Source organism: Hermetia illucens, chromosome 4 (genome assembly GCF_905115235.1).
Source record: "Hermetia illucens chromosome 4, iHerIll2.2.curated.20191125, whole genome shotgun sequence".
Taxonomy (NCBI): domain Eukaryota; kingdom Metazoa; phylum Arthropoda; class Insecta; order Diptera; family Stratiomyidae; genus Hermetia; species Hermetia illucens.
In genome coordinates this window covers 159,354,889-159,372,398 of record NC_051852.1, presented here as the reverse complement: position 1 = coordinate 159,372,398, position 17,510 = coordinate 159,354,889, and the positions used below count along the sequence as shown (strand labels likewise).

The 17,510-nt window shown below is 44.3% G+C and overlaps 2 protein-coding genes across 2 annotated transcripts; one reads left to right on the top strand and one right to left on the bottom strand.

Annotated features, from left to right (window-relative positions):
* Nucleotides 1-3,646: 3,646 nt before the first annotated feature.
* On the bottom strand, nucleotides 3,647-4,496 carry LOC119655494 (trypsin beta-like). Its single transcript, XM_038061396.1, has one exon. The coding sequence runs from the start codon at nucleotides 4,468-4,470 to the stop codon at nucleotides 3,694-3,696; it is 777 nt and encodes a 258-aa protein (XP_037917324.1). The 5' UTR covers nucleotides 4,471-4,496; the 3' UTR covers nucleotides 3,647-3,693.
* A 6,581-nt stretch (nucleotides 4,497-11,077) lies between these two features.
* On the top strand, nucleotides 11,078-12,305 carry LOC119654847 (neurogenic protein mastermind). Its single transcript, XM_038060427.1, has 3 exons — nucleotides 11,078-11,167; nucleotides 11,240-11,389; nucleotides 11,455-12,305. Exons 1-3 carry the CDS (start codon nucleotides 11,159-11,161, stop codon nucleotides 12,163-12,165), a joined length of 870 nt encoding a protein of 289 aa, XP_037916355.1. The 5' UTR covers nucleotides 11,078-11,158; the 3' UTR covers nucleotides 12,166-12,305.
* Nucleotides 12,306-17,510: the final 5,205 nt, after the last annotated feature.

Sequence of the window (17,510 nt, the reverse complement as noted above, 5' to 3'; positions counted from 1 at the left end):
CTGTTGCTGATTTGCCTGGAGTGAAGCCTCTTTGGTATAGGCCAATGATGTTCTGAGCGTATGGGGCTTGCTGCACTGTGTGATATATCCTTTTTTATGTATGCGACAGATAATGGTTCGTTGCTAGTCGTCAAGCATTGATTTGCTGTCCCATACTTTGAGCATAAGTTGATGAAGCACTTAGTGTAATTGGTCGCCTCCATATTTAACCAATTCGGCTGTAATGCCATCGGCTCCTGGCGACTTATGATTTTTAAGTCGATGAATTGCACGGACTGTTTCTTCTATGTTTGGTGGTGGCAGCATTTGTCCGTTGTCTTCAGTTGGCGGGAGCTCCAACTCGCCGATGTTCTGGTTGTTTAGTAGTTCATCAAATTACTCAACCCATCGCTCCAATATGTCCATTCTGTCGGAAATCAGATTTCTCTCTTTGTCTCGGCAGGATGATCATCGAGGTGTGTAAGGCTTCATCCTGCTGACTTGTTGGTAAAACTTGCGCGCCTGGTGGGGTTTCTCTCTGTACTTTTCTAATTCTGTTGATTCTCCCACTCTTCCTTTTTCCATCGGTGAGGTCGCTTCTCCGCTCAACGGAGTTCGTGATAAGTCTCTGCGCGCGCTCTCGTTCTTTGAGAATGCAACATTACTCGGTATGCAGCATTCTTCCTTTCGGTTGCTAGTTTACATTCATCGTCAAACCAGCCGTTCCGACTCCTTTTGCGGCTGGGCCTAAGTATCTTTGTGGCCGTATCAATGATAACTTTCTTCAGGTGCCTGTGAAAATCGTTTATTGATGCTTCATCTCCAGGATCTTTGTTGACTGCGGTTATTTTGGTCTCCATTTCGCCCCTATAGGTATTGTCGAGGGCTATGTTTTGAATAGCTTCAGTATTCACTCTCACCTGTTTGTCAGAGGGGGTTGTAGGTGGTGTAGTCATTCGAGCTCGGAGTACTATGCCAACGAGATAGTGGTCCGAGTCTATATTGGCCCCCTATACGTTTTGACATTCATCAAGGCTGATAGGTGGCGGCGTTCAATTAGCACGTTGTCAATTTGGTTTAAAGTGGTCCCATCTGGAGAAGCCAAAGTATGTTTGTGGACCGATTTCCGCGCAAAGCAGGTACTTCCAAAAACCATTTTTGCTATACTGGCAACTGAATAATCCGCAGTGCGTTATCAGTGGTATCCTTATGTAAGCTATGGGAGCTGATGTATCGTCTCAATACGAGCTCCGTCTCTACTTGACTGTTGAAATCTCCAAGTATGATTTTGATATCATACTTGGGACAAACTTCGAGGGTCCGTTCAACTGCCTCGTAGGGGCGTGAACGTTTATGAGGCTTCTATTTCTAAATTTTTCTCGCAAATGCAAAGTCCATAGCCTTACGCTTATATTTTCAAAGCCGATAACAGCAGGTTTCATTTTTTGGCTGACTAAGAAACCTACTCCGAGCATATGGTTTACTGATTGGCCACTATAATATCATATATGGTGTAGCGGCTCGTCTCCAGGAAACCGGTCCCTGTCCATCGCATCTCTTGCAACGCTGTTACATCAGCCTTATATTAGGACAGGGTATGGGCTAGCTGCTCAGTTGCATTCGATTTGTGCAGCGAGTGCACGCGCCATGAGAAAATGCGCAAATCATTAATCCGTTGTCGTTGCCGGGTTCGTCGTTGTAAAATCCATCTTATCCGAGACTCCTTCCGTGGCTTCGTAACATAGGTTTTCCGTGTAGGGTTGTCAACCCTACCCAACCCCCAACCTGGAGAACCAGTTGGTACATTTTGTTCCGTATTTAGGCGCGGTCTTCATCCTTCTCCGCCTGCAGTTTTTCATGAAGAAATAACTCCCAGTGATCACCATGCGGAGGTTGGGATAGGGTTTTGTAGTAGAGCTGTTGGTGTTGGTTCAGCAGGCGTTTCCCACGTTTTATGCTCTATCATGGGTACCAATCCACGTCTCGCCCTAGAACCCATACTACACTAGTAGTCGACAATCGACAATGATCGTCAATAACATGCATATATATATATATCTCGTTGTTTCGGAATATATGAAGGAATATTCTGAATTTTTAGCCATGCACAAATGGGAAAACCTACATTGAAAATGTTTCATATAAGAAAAAATATAATGCTCTGTCAAATCTGTTGTTAGTTACTTGAGCGGAATTCTAGGGTGATTGCCTAGCAGTTCACAGCCAGCAAGATCACTCTCGACTAGAAGGATATGGAGCCTATCCAACTATTCGCGTTAATGTGATACTGAACTCATGCGAAAAAACAATTTATTATAACTTTGCTAATAATGGATGATATACACAAACCTCGGTAGTATAGCAGCCTGTTGTGAAACTGTATAGTTTACAATTATCTAAGAAAGAAAAATGAAATTCTTATTTGGTCCTCCATCTGAGTGCTAACCGGGCCTTATAACACTTAACCTCGACGAACAGTCATTGAGTTTCATGTTTGGAGTTTCAAAATTTATTTATTAAAATGGCCTAACTAATAGAGGTCCTTTAGTAAATAATCTCCCATTAGGTACCACGCATGGATATATTCGGGGAAAAAGAATTTAATACCTCCCCACAATATGGATCATAAATCTTAGCTCATTTTCATTCGCTGTGAGTTGATAACCCGTTGGTGGTTTCCTCCATAAATATTGCTCTAAAATCTCTTTATTGTGTATTGATTGTAACATAACGTATTGAATAAAGGCAGCGCGCATCAGTAATAGCCCAGTGAAACCTAAATTTTGTAAACTTAAAATACTTATGATATTGGAAGATTTAGTTTCCAATTTAGACTTAACGGAATCAAAAGAAATAAGGAAGTGAATATTGCTTTATAATAGATGAAAATACCACCAGATGTAAGTAAATACCATCTGTAGATTGGCTTCCCAACAACAGATGTTCAATACATCAAAAATTTAATCATATTCATTACACAAATTTAAGTACCCGCAGTACTTAACCCATTGTTATCTATAAATTTCATACGCCTATCATACTTGTATCTATTCTTATTGTCGGTTAAACTCAAAGCACATCAATCCAAATCGTTGAATTGTTGATGCGTCTTGCATTTCAATTGATTATAATCAAAACATTGCGGATCACTTTCAATTTCAAATCTATACATACTCGTACTCATATAAAAGAACATAGGAGGAGGCTTTTGAACGGTAACGATAATTTGTAGGTTACTAGAAGCTAAGTCAAATAGTCAACTACATATTTCAATTACGTCAGACTTGAACCGAAGCATAAAAGATATTGAAACTCTTTTGATATCAAACACTGAGCAAATGCGTTGACATGGTGTGCTCTACCTTTTAGGTCAATGCTAGGTGTCCACCACATTTAGTATTTAGTTGTAAATCGATAATGCATGATGAATACCAAATGAAGCTTGATTACTGTAGTACCGACCTACCCGGTCAACTACTGATATGTTTTCTTGAGAGCCTACCAGCTCCTGGTCAATTTCGAAATTCATCTTGACATTACACTCCTGCTAGTCCTTTGCACAGCTACACTTTCAAAACAGGATCCTTTCCTCCACTCACTATCCTCACTTGTGAGAGTCTTCCACTTTCTCGAAACCGGAGTCACAACTTAAAATAAAACTACCAAAAACTACAAAAATATCACTCTATTCGAATCCTTGAAAGACAATCTTGCTCATTCGTATTGGCTTTTAATCCAAGAGCGGAAAGCTGCAACACTGGTATACACACCGGGAACTCCTGGCTTAGCACAGTCATCCCCCCAAGAAACTATACCGTAGAGCTTATTCTCAACAACCAATGGTCCACCAGAGTCTCCGTCGCATGCATCCTTTCCTCCTTCCGGTTCACCCGCACAAAGCATATGATCTTCCACCGGGTTAAGGTCCTTATAGACTTGAACACATTCGGCATGGTCTACAATCCTAATTTTCACGTAGTGAAAAATGTCTGGTAAATGTCCTTCATCATTCATAATTCCCCAACCGGTTACCGTAGCCAAAGTTCCAGCCTTCAAGTCCTCGCCGATGCTTGCCAAAGGTATGGGTTGGATAGTATCGCTGAAGTCCACAGATCTTTCCATTATAATTATCGCAATATCGTTTTTGTAGGTCTCCGGGTCGAAATCTTTGTGTTGTATGATCAAACGTATCCATCGCTCCTCTCCTCCTCGATTCCGGTATATTGTTCCCATAGCTATCTCCATCAGGTCAGCTGGTAATTCGTGAGTGCAGTGAGCAGCAAGAAGGACAGCATCGTGACGATAAATGGATGCCCCGCAACGATGTAGCCCGAAGTATCGCATACTGGCCTGATACGGGAACTGCCCCAGTTTGGCCTCTTTACCACCGTAGATCCGCCCATTCGAAACTGGAACTAGCCCCCGAGGGAGTACACCACCATAGGCGATGGATCCGAAAGCCAAAAATGCGAATGCAATGAGATGCAACATATTGCCTGAAGCTCTGAATTTGGATGAATCCTATTTATATCAAAAAAATTGGTTAATAATAATTTAGGGTTATCGAAACTATCATAAATCATAGGTTTATTGGTTAATCGTTTGTTAATTGACGGCAAATGATAATTTATTTTATTTATGGCAACCATAAATTTTGTTTTTCATTGAATTTGTTTTGTGAATGAACTCGCTTTTTGGTGTCTTATCAATTATCTACTCCGGCAGCAGCTATTGGTATATAGCTCCTCTTATCAATGTAATCAATATTACTATATTTGACCATTTGCAGCTACTCCGCCCCTTCGCTCAAGTGTAGATTTATATTTAATTCAGCTGGCAGAAATAAAAAGAGAACGATTCCCTCTGACGCTGGAGAATACAACGCATACTCCCTTGGTAAGCTCGCAAACGTCCCGCGTCCCGACCATCTTGAGTGGCCGAAAACGACCTAGAGCGAAGAGCTATCCCAAAAATCTAAAAAGTTGGCGAAATGGACCATGACCGCAAATACCGAAGCTCCATCAAAGTACTCGGTTGACATGTTCTTGCACGCCTCTCGCCTGGTTCGGGAATGTGGGGGGGGGGGGGGGGGGGGGTCCTTTGAACGCTTTGATCCCTCACTATCATTTGTACAAAATCAACGTGTCTATACCGATCCGTGGGTCCGCACCGGATCTTAAAATGAAACAACGAATAAGGGAATTCGCGACTGCCTAATGAAAGAAACCAGAACGCGAGCTAAACCTGAAAAAATAAAAAAAACGCACGTCCCGATCCTTGCTTATCCTACCTCAGATGGTTATTGAGGCGCGGCCCCTGTGGTTCCTACCCATCCTTGACATCCTCGGGCCATTATTTGGAGGATGTTTTTAGGAAGATTTTGAGGGGTCAAGGAGGAGGAAAAATGGAGGAAGACCTCAAATTGAAAAAAGATTTATATGGAATACATATTATCCTATATTATCAATTCAGTTTCAAAGAAAAAATCAGCACAACATCATCGCCAAGTGGACTCGTTACGCGCTTATTTTTACAGCAAAGAGCAAGTGAGTCCCTTGCATGCGGCTCATTGTAAGGCTGACTTCACTTATCTTGAAGAATCGAGCAGTCGCTTCCCTCTGAGTATACCACCTGAGCTTATAAAATGATGATGCAAGAGCAGGTGGAGAACGACCAGTGCCGAATGTGGTTCGGCTTTGGAGACGTTGGACCATCTCATTTTGGCTACACTATAATGGCAACTGGACAATACACAAACAGGCATAATTCTGTAAGTAAGATAACTCATCAAAAACTAACACACACGTCCGGTTTACCAATATGAGCCGCAGGCAGTACTTGATAGTCCTGTTTACAGCATGTATTGAGACCGGGAAGTTCTAACTGATCGCCATGCACCATACAACAAGCCTGACGTGCTATTATTTAACCAGGTGGGGCGCTCCATGGATATTATTGAACAGAAATACGTGGAGAACAAGGTGACTTATGAGCCACTGCCACGGAAAATTAAAGAAATCCGGCGCCTCGAGAAAGTGATTTTAGTTCTCAAAATGTTGTAGGCTACAGACATAAATGCCTCACGGGTTACCTTCATGTCTTGGGACTCTCACACAATCTGGTGGTGATCGATGTTGCGGGGAGTTTCTCCCATTAATCGGCCATCACCACCAGCGCCCCTTTATATTTATTTTTAAGTAAGTTGAATTGTCCAAGTCTAAGTGCTTGGCACTTAGTGCCAGTATTAGGTAAATCCAGCATTTGCCGAGATTGTGACAACTAGGAAAAGAAAATAAAAATTTGAAGCAACGTAAAGTAACCACCCTCCCTTCCAAAGCTCTCAAAAAAGTCGTTCTTCAATATCTGCCCACACGAATTGCTTCTCACTTCCCTATATCCACTCATTTCAACGAAATTCAAATGATCAATGTTATTCTGTTATTATTACAAAAGCAAAACCATTTGAATCAAAAATAAGCGTTAGGAATACCTCTGCGTCAGTTACCACTAGGAGTAGAGAAGAACAATACCAAAAGAGAGAAAGAGGTACTCTACAGAATCCCATCATCCTACTTCGCTGGGATACTCTGTCAAGTTGTAGAAAGCAAGCAATCATAAATCGTTTTTGATAGCTAAGGGTCATAGCCGTGAAATCACTCCTTATCTGGTTCATCGTTAACGTTTCGGTAGCAATGAAGAGACACCACATTTTTATACCTTTTATTCGTCTTTGACTAGAAACAGAAAATAGAGTGTATTCTCAACTCCCAAATAACAGGACACAGTCTCCTGGTCCTTCATCGCTGGTCAGTTGAAATCGAAAAGGGTTTGTAATGACAAAGTGGATTAGCGATTGTCAAAAGACCATCCTGAGTGACCAGAGACGCGAAATTGACTGTGAAGGTCCGCCCGCAAATATTGAAGTTCCATCGAAGTACTCTTTCGACACATGCTCGGGGATGTGGGGCGGTCCTTTAACCGCTTCGATCCCATGCGCGTCATTATACCAAAACTCCTATGTCCTTTTGGATTTTAGATGTAATATATAGCAAAAAACACATAAGTCATTCTCAATCCATCCTGGCAGAGCTCGCCACCCACAACTGCGAAAGTTTCCTCCACAATTTATTATTTCTCTCTTTAATCCTTGTTTCACCTTTTAATTCCCTCCGCTACCAAAAACTCAACTTCTAGAAACTCTCATCTACTTCCCCGGAAGACCAAAAACGATTTCCTCGGTGCAGCTACTCTTTTGTCTATCGATCAGCCAATCTCGATCCCGCTTATCCTCAGTGCAAAAATACATTTTCAGTCTACTCAACCAGAAACAAACGTTAGGCATACAAAGCGAAACAGCTTCAGGGAATTCTGTGAAGGGATCGAAAAAACCACTGTCTGTCTGAAGAATGCGGATGGGACATTTACCGAGAATGAGGAGGACAGAGTATACCTGCCTCTCAGAATTCATTTCCCGGGGTCCTACCCCACGGTGGAAGGCGACAACATTCTATCTGATACCCCAACAACGAATAAAAGGGGAAGAAAGGAGATCTGGAAACTAGCAGAAAAGGTATGCTCAAAAGCTGGGATAAGGTGGTCATCGGGGACGTTTAAACAATTGAAATCACCAGGAGTAGATGGCATCTTCCCAGCACTAAGCCAGAGAGGCCTAGAAATCATCTTAGAGTCTCTTCTAAGGGCGGTAAGGGGCAGTATAGCCTTAGGATATACCAAGGGCGTGGACGCGGGCAAAAGTGGTCTTTATTCCAAAAGTTGATAAAAAGGGTCTCTTTATATATATCTACACTGAAAAATAAAAATTTAGTTTGGAGGGCGCTACTGGTCTATCAATTTCATAGATTCTATTGTTATGAATACTACTTGAGGTTGTCCCCAGGGCTGGGTTCTATCATCGCTTATGTGGAGTGTAGTAGTGGACGAACTCCTGGACGAGCTAACAAATACTGGAATACACATCCAGGGTTGCGCGGACGACATTGTTTTAATCTGTAGGGGCAGAAATGAGGATACCTTATGTGATAGAATCCAAACTGGATTAAAGGTTACTAGTACCTGGTACAGGAAGGCGGGGCTGTATATCAATACAGCCAAAACTGCCATAGTACCATTCACTAGGAAACGTAAGTTCGATCACCTGAGAGCCATAAGGTTACATGGCATGGAGGTAAAAAGAGAAACAGAATTCAAATATTTGGGAATTACACTAGATCAGAAATTACTCTCGAAGTTGCATGTCAGAAACACTGGTCTGAAAGCTACGAGGGATAGGGATGCACCACGAAGATACTACTTTGGATATGCAATAGTAAGGCCATTGTTTGCTATGGGGCGGTAATCTAGACAGAAAGAACTGAACTCAGCACACAGGCCAGGGAGTTATACAACCTCCAAAAACTGGCTTGCGTGTCCATCAGTAAGGCAATGAAAACATTCCCAACAGGCTCGCACAATAAGGTCTGGATACTCTGGCTTTGGAGGTTGGCTGGAAGGTAATGAAGCAGCGGACCAAATGGCCAAGAAGGGAGCAGGGACGCCTTTACACGGGCCAGGACCCCTCCTATAGAATCAGAGACGGGTTCATGGCTATGGCATTGAAAATGAAAAAGAACGGCTGAGGGAACTATACTGGGCGAGCCTACCAGGAATGGGGCGGTCCGAGATGCTTATTGGGGGATACGAATCCAAGCGCACAAAGTGCTGTTTAAAACTCACCAAGAGAAACCTTCGAATCATAATAGGAATTCTCAATGCTCACTGCCGACTAAACTATCACCTACGAAAGCTAGGGTTATCTACAGGCACTACCTGCAGGTTCTATGCGGATTGTATCGAAATCTCTATATACGTTCTGGAACAGTGTTGAGGAGAAAACTGGACTTTCAGGAGCTGCTCTAACTACTTTTCAGACAAATTACTACTGCGTCTCAGCTGGAGTTCCTCAGGGGCCGGCACTGGATCCACTCTTGTGAAACATCATGTATAATGGAGTCTTCCGCCGGAAGACCCTGGAATAATGAAAAATTCGGGCTGGAAGGCAAACCATAACAAACAAGGAAGCGGTTAATTATTTAGATGTGATGCTCGACAAGAGACTCAAATTTCAAGTGCATGTAGAGTACGCCGGAAAAAAGGCAGCACTCTCGTGAATGCTACCAAATATTGGCGAACCCAAATATGTCAGTAGAGTGTTGCTATCTCGAGTTATTAGCTCAGTTTGGCTTTATGCCGCTCCTGCAGCATTAACGACTAAGGAAATAAGGAGAAGCCTATTATGCTCGTACAGATTATGTTCCTGAGAGTGAGTTGTGGCTTTCGAACGGTATCACACAACGCAGCGTTAGTTATAGCCAGGCTGCTGCTTGTAGATATCTTGACTAAAGAGATGTCACGAATCTACATTAGGAAAACGACAACCCAAGACACCGTGCAATTGACCAAGAGCCAGGAAAGGGCATCATCAATGGTCAGATGGGTAACCCGATGGGGCAGCTCAACAAAAGGCCGATGGACGCATCAGCTGATTCCCATCATCGGTATGTGCTGGTGGTTACCAGCTAACACAGTTTCTATCTGGTGACGGTGGGTGCCGCAAATATCTACACAGATTTGGGCATGAGGACTCGCTAGCATGCCCAACCTGCCAAGGCGAACAAAGAGACGCAGAGCATACAATATTTTATGGCAGTCGCTTCACGGCATCGAGGACCAACATTCCGAGCGTGCATATTCTGGTGGAGCGCATGCTTCAGTCAGCAGGAATTAGTGACATTCGTAACTAATGTTCAAAAACAAGTCTCTATAGCGGAAAGGGAAACGCGAGCGACAGGCATACAGGAATTACTGTATGATTGCTGACCGGCCCTGTGAAGTAATATCTAACGACAGTTCCGCGGAGTGAGCTGTTGAAGGCGCGGATTTATGTCAACGAATCGAGCACGTTAGCGGTTTCTGCTGATGTCTTTAGGAGATTCCACATCCTGACTTAGCTGAAAAACTGACCTATCCAGCCTGCGCGCAAGCATCCCCGTACGCGCCCATCTGTATGCACATAATGTATTCGCCGAGCATTTCCTTGATCCGCACGAAGGGACGCGCCTACTGGGAAGTTTGGCAACCTTACACAGGTCTGAGACGCCGTTGAGGTTTCAATAAAAATCAAATTTCGAAATTTTGAAGTTGCTAGTCCCCAAATTTATATCAATTTTGTTCGGCTTTTACGAGGAGCAGAAAATAACTTGAGTGTATTTGCTGCTAGACAGAACCCTGGTCCCTAGTCCCTGGTCAGTTGAAGTCTTAAAGGATACTTCACCCCTACCTCTAAAAAATATGGAATATCTGGCCTGCTGCAATTCGGACTCCAGATAGTAAGCATTTTTAACCTTTGCTACGTTAACGGAGTGATGTCAAATGCTTCTAAAGGTTATTCGGTATTTCTAGGTCCTTTCTACCCGTTTATCAAAAAAAAGGACTGACCACCACTATTCCACAATGCCTAAAATGAATAACGTGCACGTGCTAACTACACAAAGGTTAATCACTTTTCGTGATCGATACCTCTCGAGCTAATATCGTCTTGCAGAAATTATAATATATTATATTGCCAAAACCAAGGTTGTCTAGATCCCCTAAATGGCCATTTACACTCGCAAACTTTGACATTGAACTTCAGAATAATTCACCAACAACGGCATAAGGTATCATATTCAGATCACAACCAGGTGTCCATTGACTTCAACCTGTCCGGCGTCTTCAATCGAAATTATGATTCAATTGGAGCACTCATAGGGAGCCCAGGTTTCAGTACAACCAGTGACGACATGGATCAAACTTTGGCATGATGATCAGCTAACCTGTATGTGACACCGTCGTATACTTGAAAATCATTACGTGATAGTTGAGAGACCGCCAAAAATCGCACACTCATGTCGAAGAAAAATTAACTAGATTGGTGCCAATCCGTTTAATTTGTACACTGTTTCCATGTTATTCGAATTTACGACGATGAAAATGTTACATTCTTTGAATATTAATTGAACTTCGTTGACCCAGCTTTTTCCAAGTGATATAAAAGTCTGAACAATTACACTAATATGGTAGTTAGTTCTTGGTAAAGGTTGATTGAACAATAGAAAGGATTCCACAACTAAAGGAGCAAAAGATGAAATCGGTGAGATAATCTTCATATTGATTTGATAGTCCTTTTATTGAATAATTATGATTCCAATATTGTGATTCACAGATAATCATTTTCTGCACAATTTTGGCTCTATGCGCTGCTGACGCACCTCTTAGTGGTCCTTATCCGGCCGCAGGATGGAAGCCAGAGGGAGCTCAATTCTTGTTACCTGGGCAATTTCTACCCAAAAGCGCACAAGAGGAGGAATCTAGCGTGAGTCTCAATAATAATGATGATACAATATGATGTATGGATTACCAATAATCCTAATTTCTTAGGTGGAAATAAGTAAAGAACAAGTTAACTTCGCTGGACAAACAACTGAAACGGAAGAAGCAAAAGCTGAACCAGAGCGTGAATATTTGCCTCCGGGAGATACCGACACCGACGAGAATGTAGAAGAAAATACTGATGGGCTCAGAGTACAAGGCATACCTCAAGGACTCCCAGCTGAAGACGATTCGGCCCAATTCAATGAACCAGAGAGTGACAACCAAGTCAATCAACAATACCGCTTGCCAAACAACCAACAATTCGGACGACTCCGACAACCCCAATTCCCCCGACAACGCAATTTCAACTTCAACCCCCAACAACAGTTTGGACGATTAGTGCAACAACCAAACTTCCAGCAATTCCAACAGCGACAACAATTCACATTCGCTCGACAAGAAGCACCAGCTGCTCCAGCACGGGAATACGGCCCACCAAGAAATGCCCCGGTTCCGACCGATAATGAAGACCAAGACTCTCAAGAAGAGGAACAACCTTCCGTATCAGTATCTAACTCTATCCAAAGGGGCAGATATTATGTCCTTACTCCAGATAATACCCTGCAACGAGTGAACTTCCAAACATCGCAAAGTGAAGAGGAAGCGCGCAATAATGGGTTCACCGCTCAACTCAAATACAAACCAGTCCAACCTATTCGGGAACCTATCTATGCATACAACGACCAAGGTGTCCTTGTTAGAATTCATCGCAAATAGTTAAGTCCAATTTAAATCGGAAATTTCGAAAATTTACAAAAACGGAACTGATATCGTTTTCATTTAAATTAAATTAAGAATTTTGTTATTGTTATTTTCAGTATTGAATTGGAATAAACTTTTGGATATTAATCATTAAATGTTCGTTTTGTCATTATCCCTTAAGAAGATCAAATGGAAGGACAATCATTGTTTACCACAATGTCGTCCATCCTGTCGCCCTCTATGGTTCTGAGTGTTGTCCGACTATAAAAGACAATGAACGGCATCTTGCGGTAATGGAGACGAAGATGCTACGTTGAACTAGTGGCCTGACACGTTCTGATCATATCCGAAATAAGGATAACCGCCATCGATATAGGGGTAATTCGACCGTAAGTCACTTAATTCGCGCTAACGAGAGTTCACTTGCCAAGATTGGTTTGAACATCGAAGCCGATGGTAAGCGACCGAAAGGCCGGTCGAAGCAACGGTGGGTTGACAAGCTGGATGATGACTTAAAAGCCTCGCGATTGCATCCAGATAAAACCAAATGGTGAAACCGATCACGACGAGCCGACCCTGTTTGTGAACGGGACTAAGGCTGAAGAAAAAGAAGAAGAAACATATTCAATCTTCGGCGAAAGAACGGGATTGACCCCTGTGCTCTCCGTTTTATCTATCTTGATTATATGTAATTAAAATAATTTGCCAGGGATGTACCATGGTGAAACAGGAACCTGGCCAGAATGAGAACAGAGGCACGAAAACTCTTCTACCGAGCAAAACTGGCAGCGATGCAAAAATGCACTGATTGCGTATAGCAACGCTATCAAGGAAGCAAAATGGAACAGCTTTTGGGAAATTCTGTGAAGGGATCGAACATATCGCAGAAGCAGCCAGGCTTTACTAGGCTATAGCCAAAAACGGGGCAATACCCTCTGTCTATTTGAAAAAGGAAGATGGGACATTTACCCAGAATGGGGAGGGCAGGGTACACCTGCTTCTCAGAACTCATTTCCTGGGATCCTACCCCACGGTGCAGGCGACAACAAAATGTTGTCGCCAGGCAGAAGCCTGACCCCAACAACGAATAAAAAGAGAAGAAAGGAGAACTGGAAACTAGCAAAAAGGGTATGCTCAGAAGCTAGGCTAAGGTGGGCAGTGGGAACTTTTAAACCACTGAAATCACCCGGAGTAGATGGCATTTTCTCAGCACTTATCCAGAGAGGCCTAGGAATTATCTTAGAGTCTCTTCTGAGGGTGGTAAGGGGAAGCATAGCACTGGGTTACATACCAAGGGCATGAAGACGGGCAAAAGTGTCTTTATTCCGAAAGCAGGTAAAAAGGATCCTTTTCACCCTAAATCTTTCAGACCAATCTGCCTAACATCGTTCGTACTCAAAACGGTGGAGAAGGTCATAGACAACTATATTAGAACTAACGTTCTAAAACGTAATCCCCTACATCACTGTCAACATGCTTACCGGACAGGACGGTCAACTGAAACTGCTCTGTATCAGCTGACAGAAATACTACGGGACGCCATAGAAACAAAAGAAATTGCACTGTGCGCGTTTTTGGATATCGAAGGAGCATTTGACAGCACATCGCACACAGAGATACAAGATGCCCTGAGCCGCAAATGAGTGGGAAACACCCTGGCACTCTGGATGGGCAAAATGCTAGAAAGCAGACAAATAGAGGTACAAACAGGTACAAATTCTATTATCATGAACACCACTCAAGGCTGTCCACAGGGTGGAGTACTATCGCCACTGATGTGGAGTATGGTAGTGAATGAACTCCTGGACGTGTTAACTAATACTGGAATACAAGTCCAGGGCTACGCGGACGACATTGTTCTCATCTGTAGGGGCAAATATGAAGATACCCTAAGTGATAGAATCCAAACTGGATTAAGGGTTACTAGTGCCTGATGCAGGAAGATGGGCCTGCTGATCAACCCAACCAAAACCACCATAGTACCATTCACTAAGAGGCGTAAGCTGGATCACCTGAAAGCCATAACATTGCATGATACGGAGGTGAAACAAGAAACAGAGATCAAATATTTGGAAATCACGCTAGACCAAAAATGACTCTGGAAGACACTTGTCGGAAACACTTGTCGGAAAGCCACGAGGGCTCTGATGACTTGTAGATCCATAGCAGGAAAAAAATATGGTTGCAGCCCGAAGATACTAATTTGGATATATACTGCAATAGTAAGGCCAATGATTACCTATGGGGCGGTAATCTGGGCAGAAAGAACCCAACTCAGCACACAAGTCAGGGAATTACATAAGCTCCAAAGGCTGGCTTGCGTGTGTATCAGTGGGGCAATGAGGACATGCCCAACGGCATCCTTGGAGGTCCTTCTGGGATTAACCCCTCTCCATCTGCACATACAGATGCAGGCAAGGAGATCAATATTCAGGATGGCCGGTAGTATGAGTGAGCAGGGGAGCTGCCTAAATCGAAGGAAGCTTGATATCCTTTCTAGGCGGTATCGGAAATACTGATACCGAGGGACAATATGCCAACGAGGTTTCACTTCGATAAGAAGTTTGAAACACGTTGGAGAAACAAGGCAAACTGGGAAAGCGTGGCTGATTACTTGGTACACTTACGGATCCCTCACAGCAGAGGGAGCGGGTGTCGATGTCATTGGTCCAAGGAAAATGTAGTTGGAGCCAATAGGCAAGTACAATAACATATTCCAGGCGAAAAAATACGCCATAGACAGATGTGCTTGCTTGAATCTCCAAAGGAACTACAGTGGGCAAAACATTGCTATTCTCACCGATAGCCGAGCAGCGATCAAAGTCCAACCAGGTGAACTCTAAACTGACATGGGAATGCCTTGAGAGACTGAATAACTTCGACTCGTCCAACAAGGTCTGGATACTCTGGGTTCAAAGCCATGCTGGGTGGGAAGGCAACGAGGCAGCAAGAAGGGAGCAGGGACGCCTTTACACGGGTCAGAACCCTTCCGTGGAATCAGAAACGGTTTCATGGTTATAACACTAAGAAATGGAACGGTTGAAGGAACTATATGGGGGGGGCCTACCAGGGATGGAGCATTCCAGGGTGCTTATTGGGGGATATGAACCCATGCGTACAAAGGAATGCTTAAACCTCACCAAAAAGAACCTCCGAATCATGTGGGAATTCTCACTGGTCATTGTCGGCTAAACTATCACCTAGGGAAGCTAGGACCACAAAGCCTCTCCAGAGGTTATCTAGTACCATGAGAACCGGGATGGCCCTCTGAGGGAATACGGTACGCTCCAGGAGTATTCTTGGAGGAGGCCTACATCGCGGGCAGAGCTCATTAGGGCTCAAGCGTGGAGTTGCGCTTCACAACTCGGGTGCCGCACCCCCCTTTCTTGGGAGCAGGGTAGGTGAATGCGTTTACGCACTGTTGGACTCCCGCAACAGTACGCTGTCGGACTACAAACTAAAAACCCCCCAATCATAAGAGAACTTTCCTGCAACCGTTTGACACATTACTTCGGGCTAGCCCTCCCTCTCCCCGCTTTGGGAGCCTTCACGTCAGGGAATTCTTTTCACCAACGAGAGGGGAGGGGAAGAAGAGAGTTGTCGGTTTAGGGAAACTCTCTCTCTTAGAAGAGCCCAAATATAATGCGCAGTACGATTCCAGCTACCAGCGCTCTTCAGCATCTCTCTGACAATGTTTTCTGGAAAGAGCTCCCCTGTCTCTGCATAAAGCTGCTAACGAAAGCCGTCCCACCTTTCGCAAGAGAAAAATGTGTATTCAGCGTCGCCCACCAGTCCATTGTGGAACACACAATCAGGAGATCCTGTGCCGGTAAGACTGAAAACCTTCATGCCCGCTTAGAATTTGGGTAAGGAAGTAATCAATCTCACCGTGTGTTCAGTTCAACCACGAGTGTAAATTGTCGATAACCCAGGCAGTCCATCTGCCCCTTGGCTCATTTTGCCAAGAAAGTTGCCTCTCGGTAAGGATGCGTTGCCGTTCTACACGGGCGGCACTAGATGGCTTTGCACGCCTTGACAAGGAAGGCAACGGGGATCACTCCCGCGATCACCATCACAGCCGGTTCGGAGACTGTACGATAAGCAGACGCCATTCGCAAAGCTCCCGCCTCTGCACTTGAACAAGGCGCTTACGATGCACCTCCTTGTCAAGGGCATCAGCCCATAACTTCGCACCATACAGCAGAACCGACTGCGTTGCTCTCATAAGGAGAGGTCTCCTCGTAGATATAGGGACCCCAAAATTCGCCATTAGCTGACTCTACGCCGCGACTTCAGCTGCAGCCCCGTGTCAAGCATACTCAATCCTCGACGCTTTCCGCGCTATTGACATCAACCCGTACAGGATGTCTGGAGAACAATGCCCGCACAATGCGGTCCATCTGGTCGGTACTTAGTATCCAGGACCTCCGCAGAGCCCCGATTTTCCAGGTGTTATCAGGTCCATTACTGAATTTATGACGGTGTCAGTTGTGACACTACCACTCTCCGGAGCGCCCTCCAACGCAGCCCTGACTGCTCCAAGAGCTTCGACGAACTTACCGATGCTCACCCTGGCGACATTTCACTGGCAGGGGGAGCGTGGCGTTGGTGCTCGCCGGCAAATAGCGTCAACCACCAGTTCTTACGTGATGTACTAGTGATCACTTGCCGAGAAGTCTTCTAGGACTCGCCACCCGTCCACCGATGGTGGGATGCTTCCTTCCAATATCAGGGATGCTTCCATCACAGCCTAGGCGCCGAAACATTGACTAGTCCAGACACTTGTAGCACTTGGTGGGGACTATCCGCATTCGCACCCCGCATAACTTCCACCACGGCGAACTTTAGGCCTCGAGCATTTACAGAGGTGATACCTACCCGGGCATCGATTACATTCATATTCACGCTTAATCGCCTCCTCCACTTCGGCCTTTTCTGTGAGGCAGTCAATATCTCGGATTTCTAGAGAGCACATGAGCTCTAGGCTAAAAAGAGCCTTCTCCCCCAATAACACCTTGACCGCTTCGCAGAACGTACTCTTGCTAGTCGTCTTCGGGTCCAGTTCGACGAGAACTCCGCCGCTCCTCGTTTTCCGTATCGAAGACATCTCTGCTCCGTTATCTTATTTAACCAATTCGGCTGTAATTCGATCGGTTCCTGGCGGCTTATGATTTTTAAACCGATAAGTTGCACGGATTGTTTCTTCTCTGCTTGGTGGTGGCAGTATTTGTCCGCCGTCTTCAGTTGGCGGGACCTCCAACTCGCCGCTATTCCAGTTGTTCAGTAGTTCATCAAAGTACTCAATCCATCGCTCCAATATGTCCATTCTGTCGGAAATCAGATTTCCCTCTTTCTCTCGG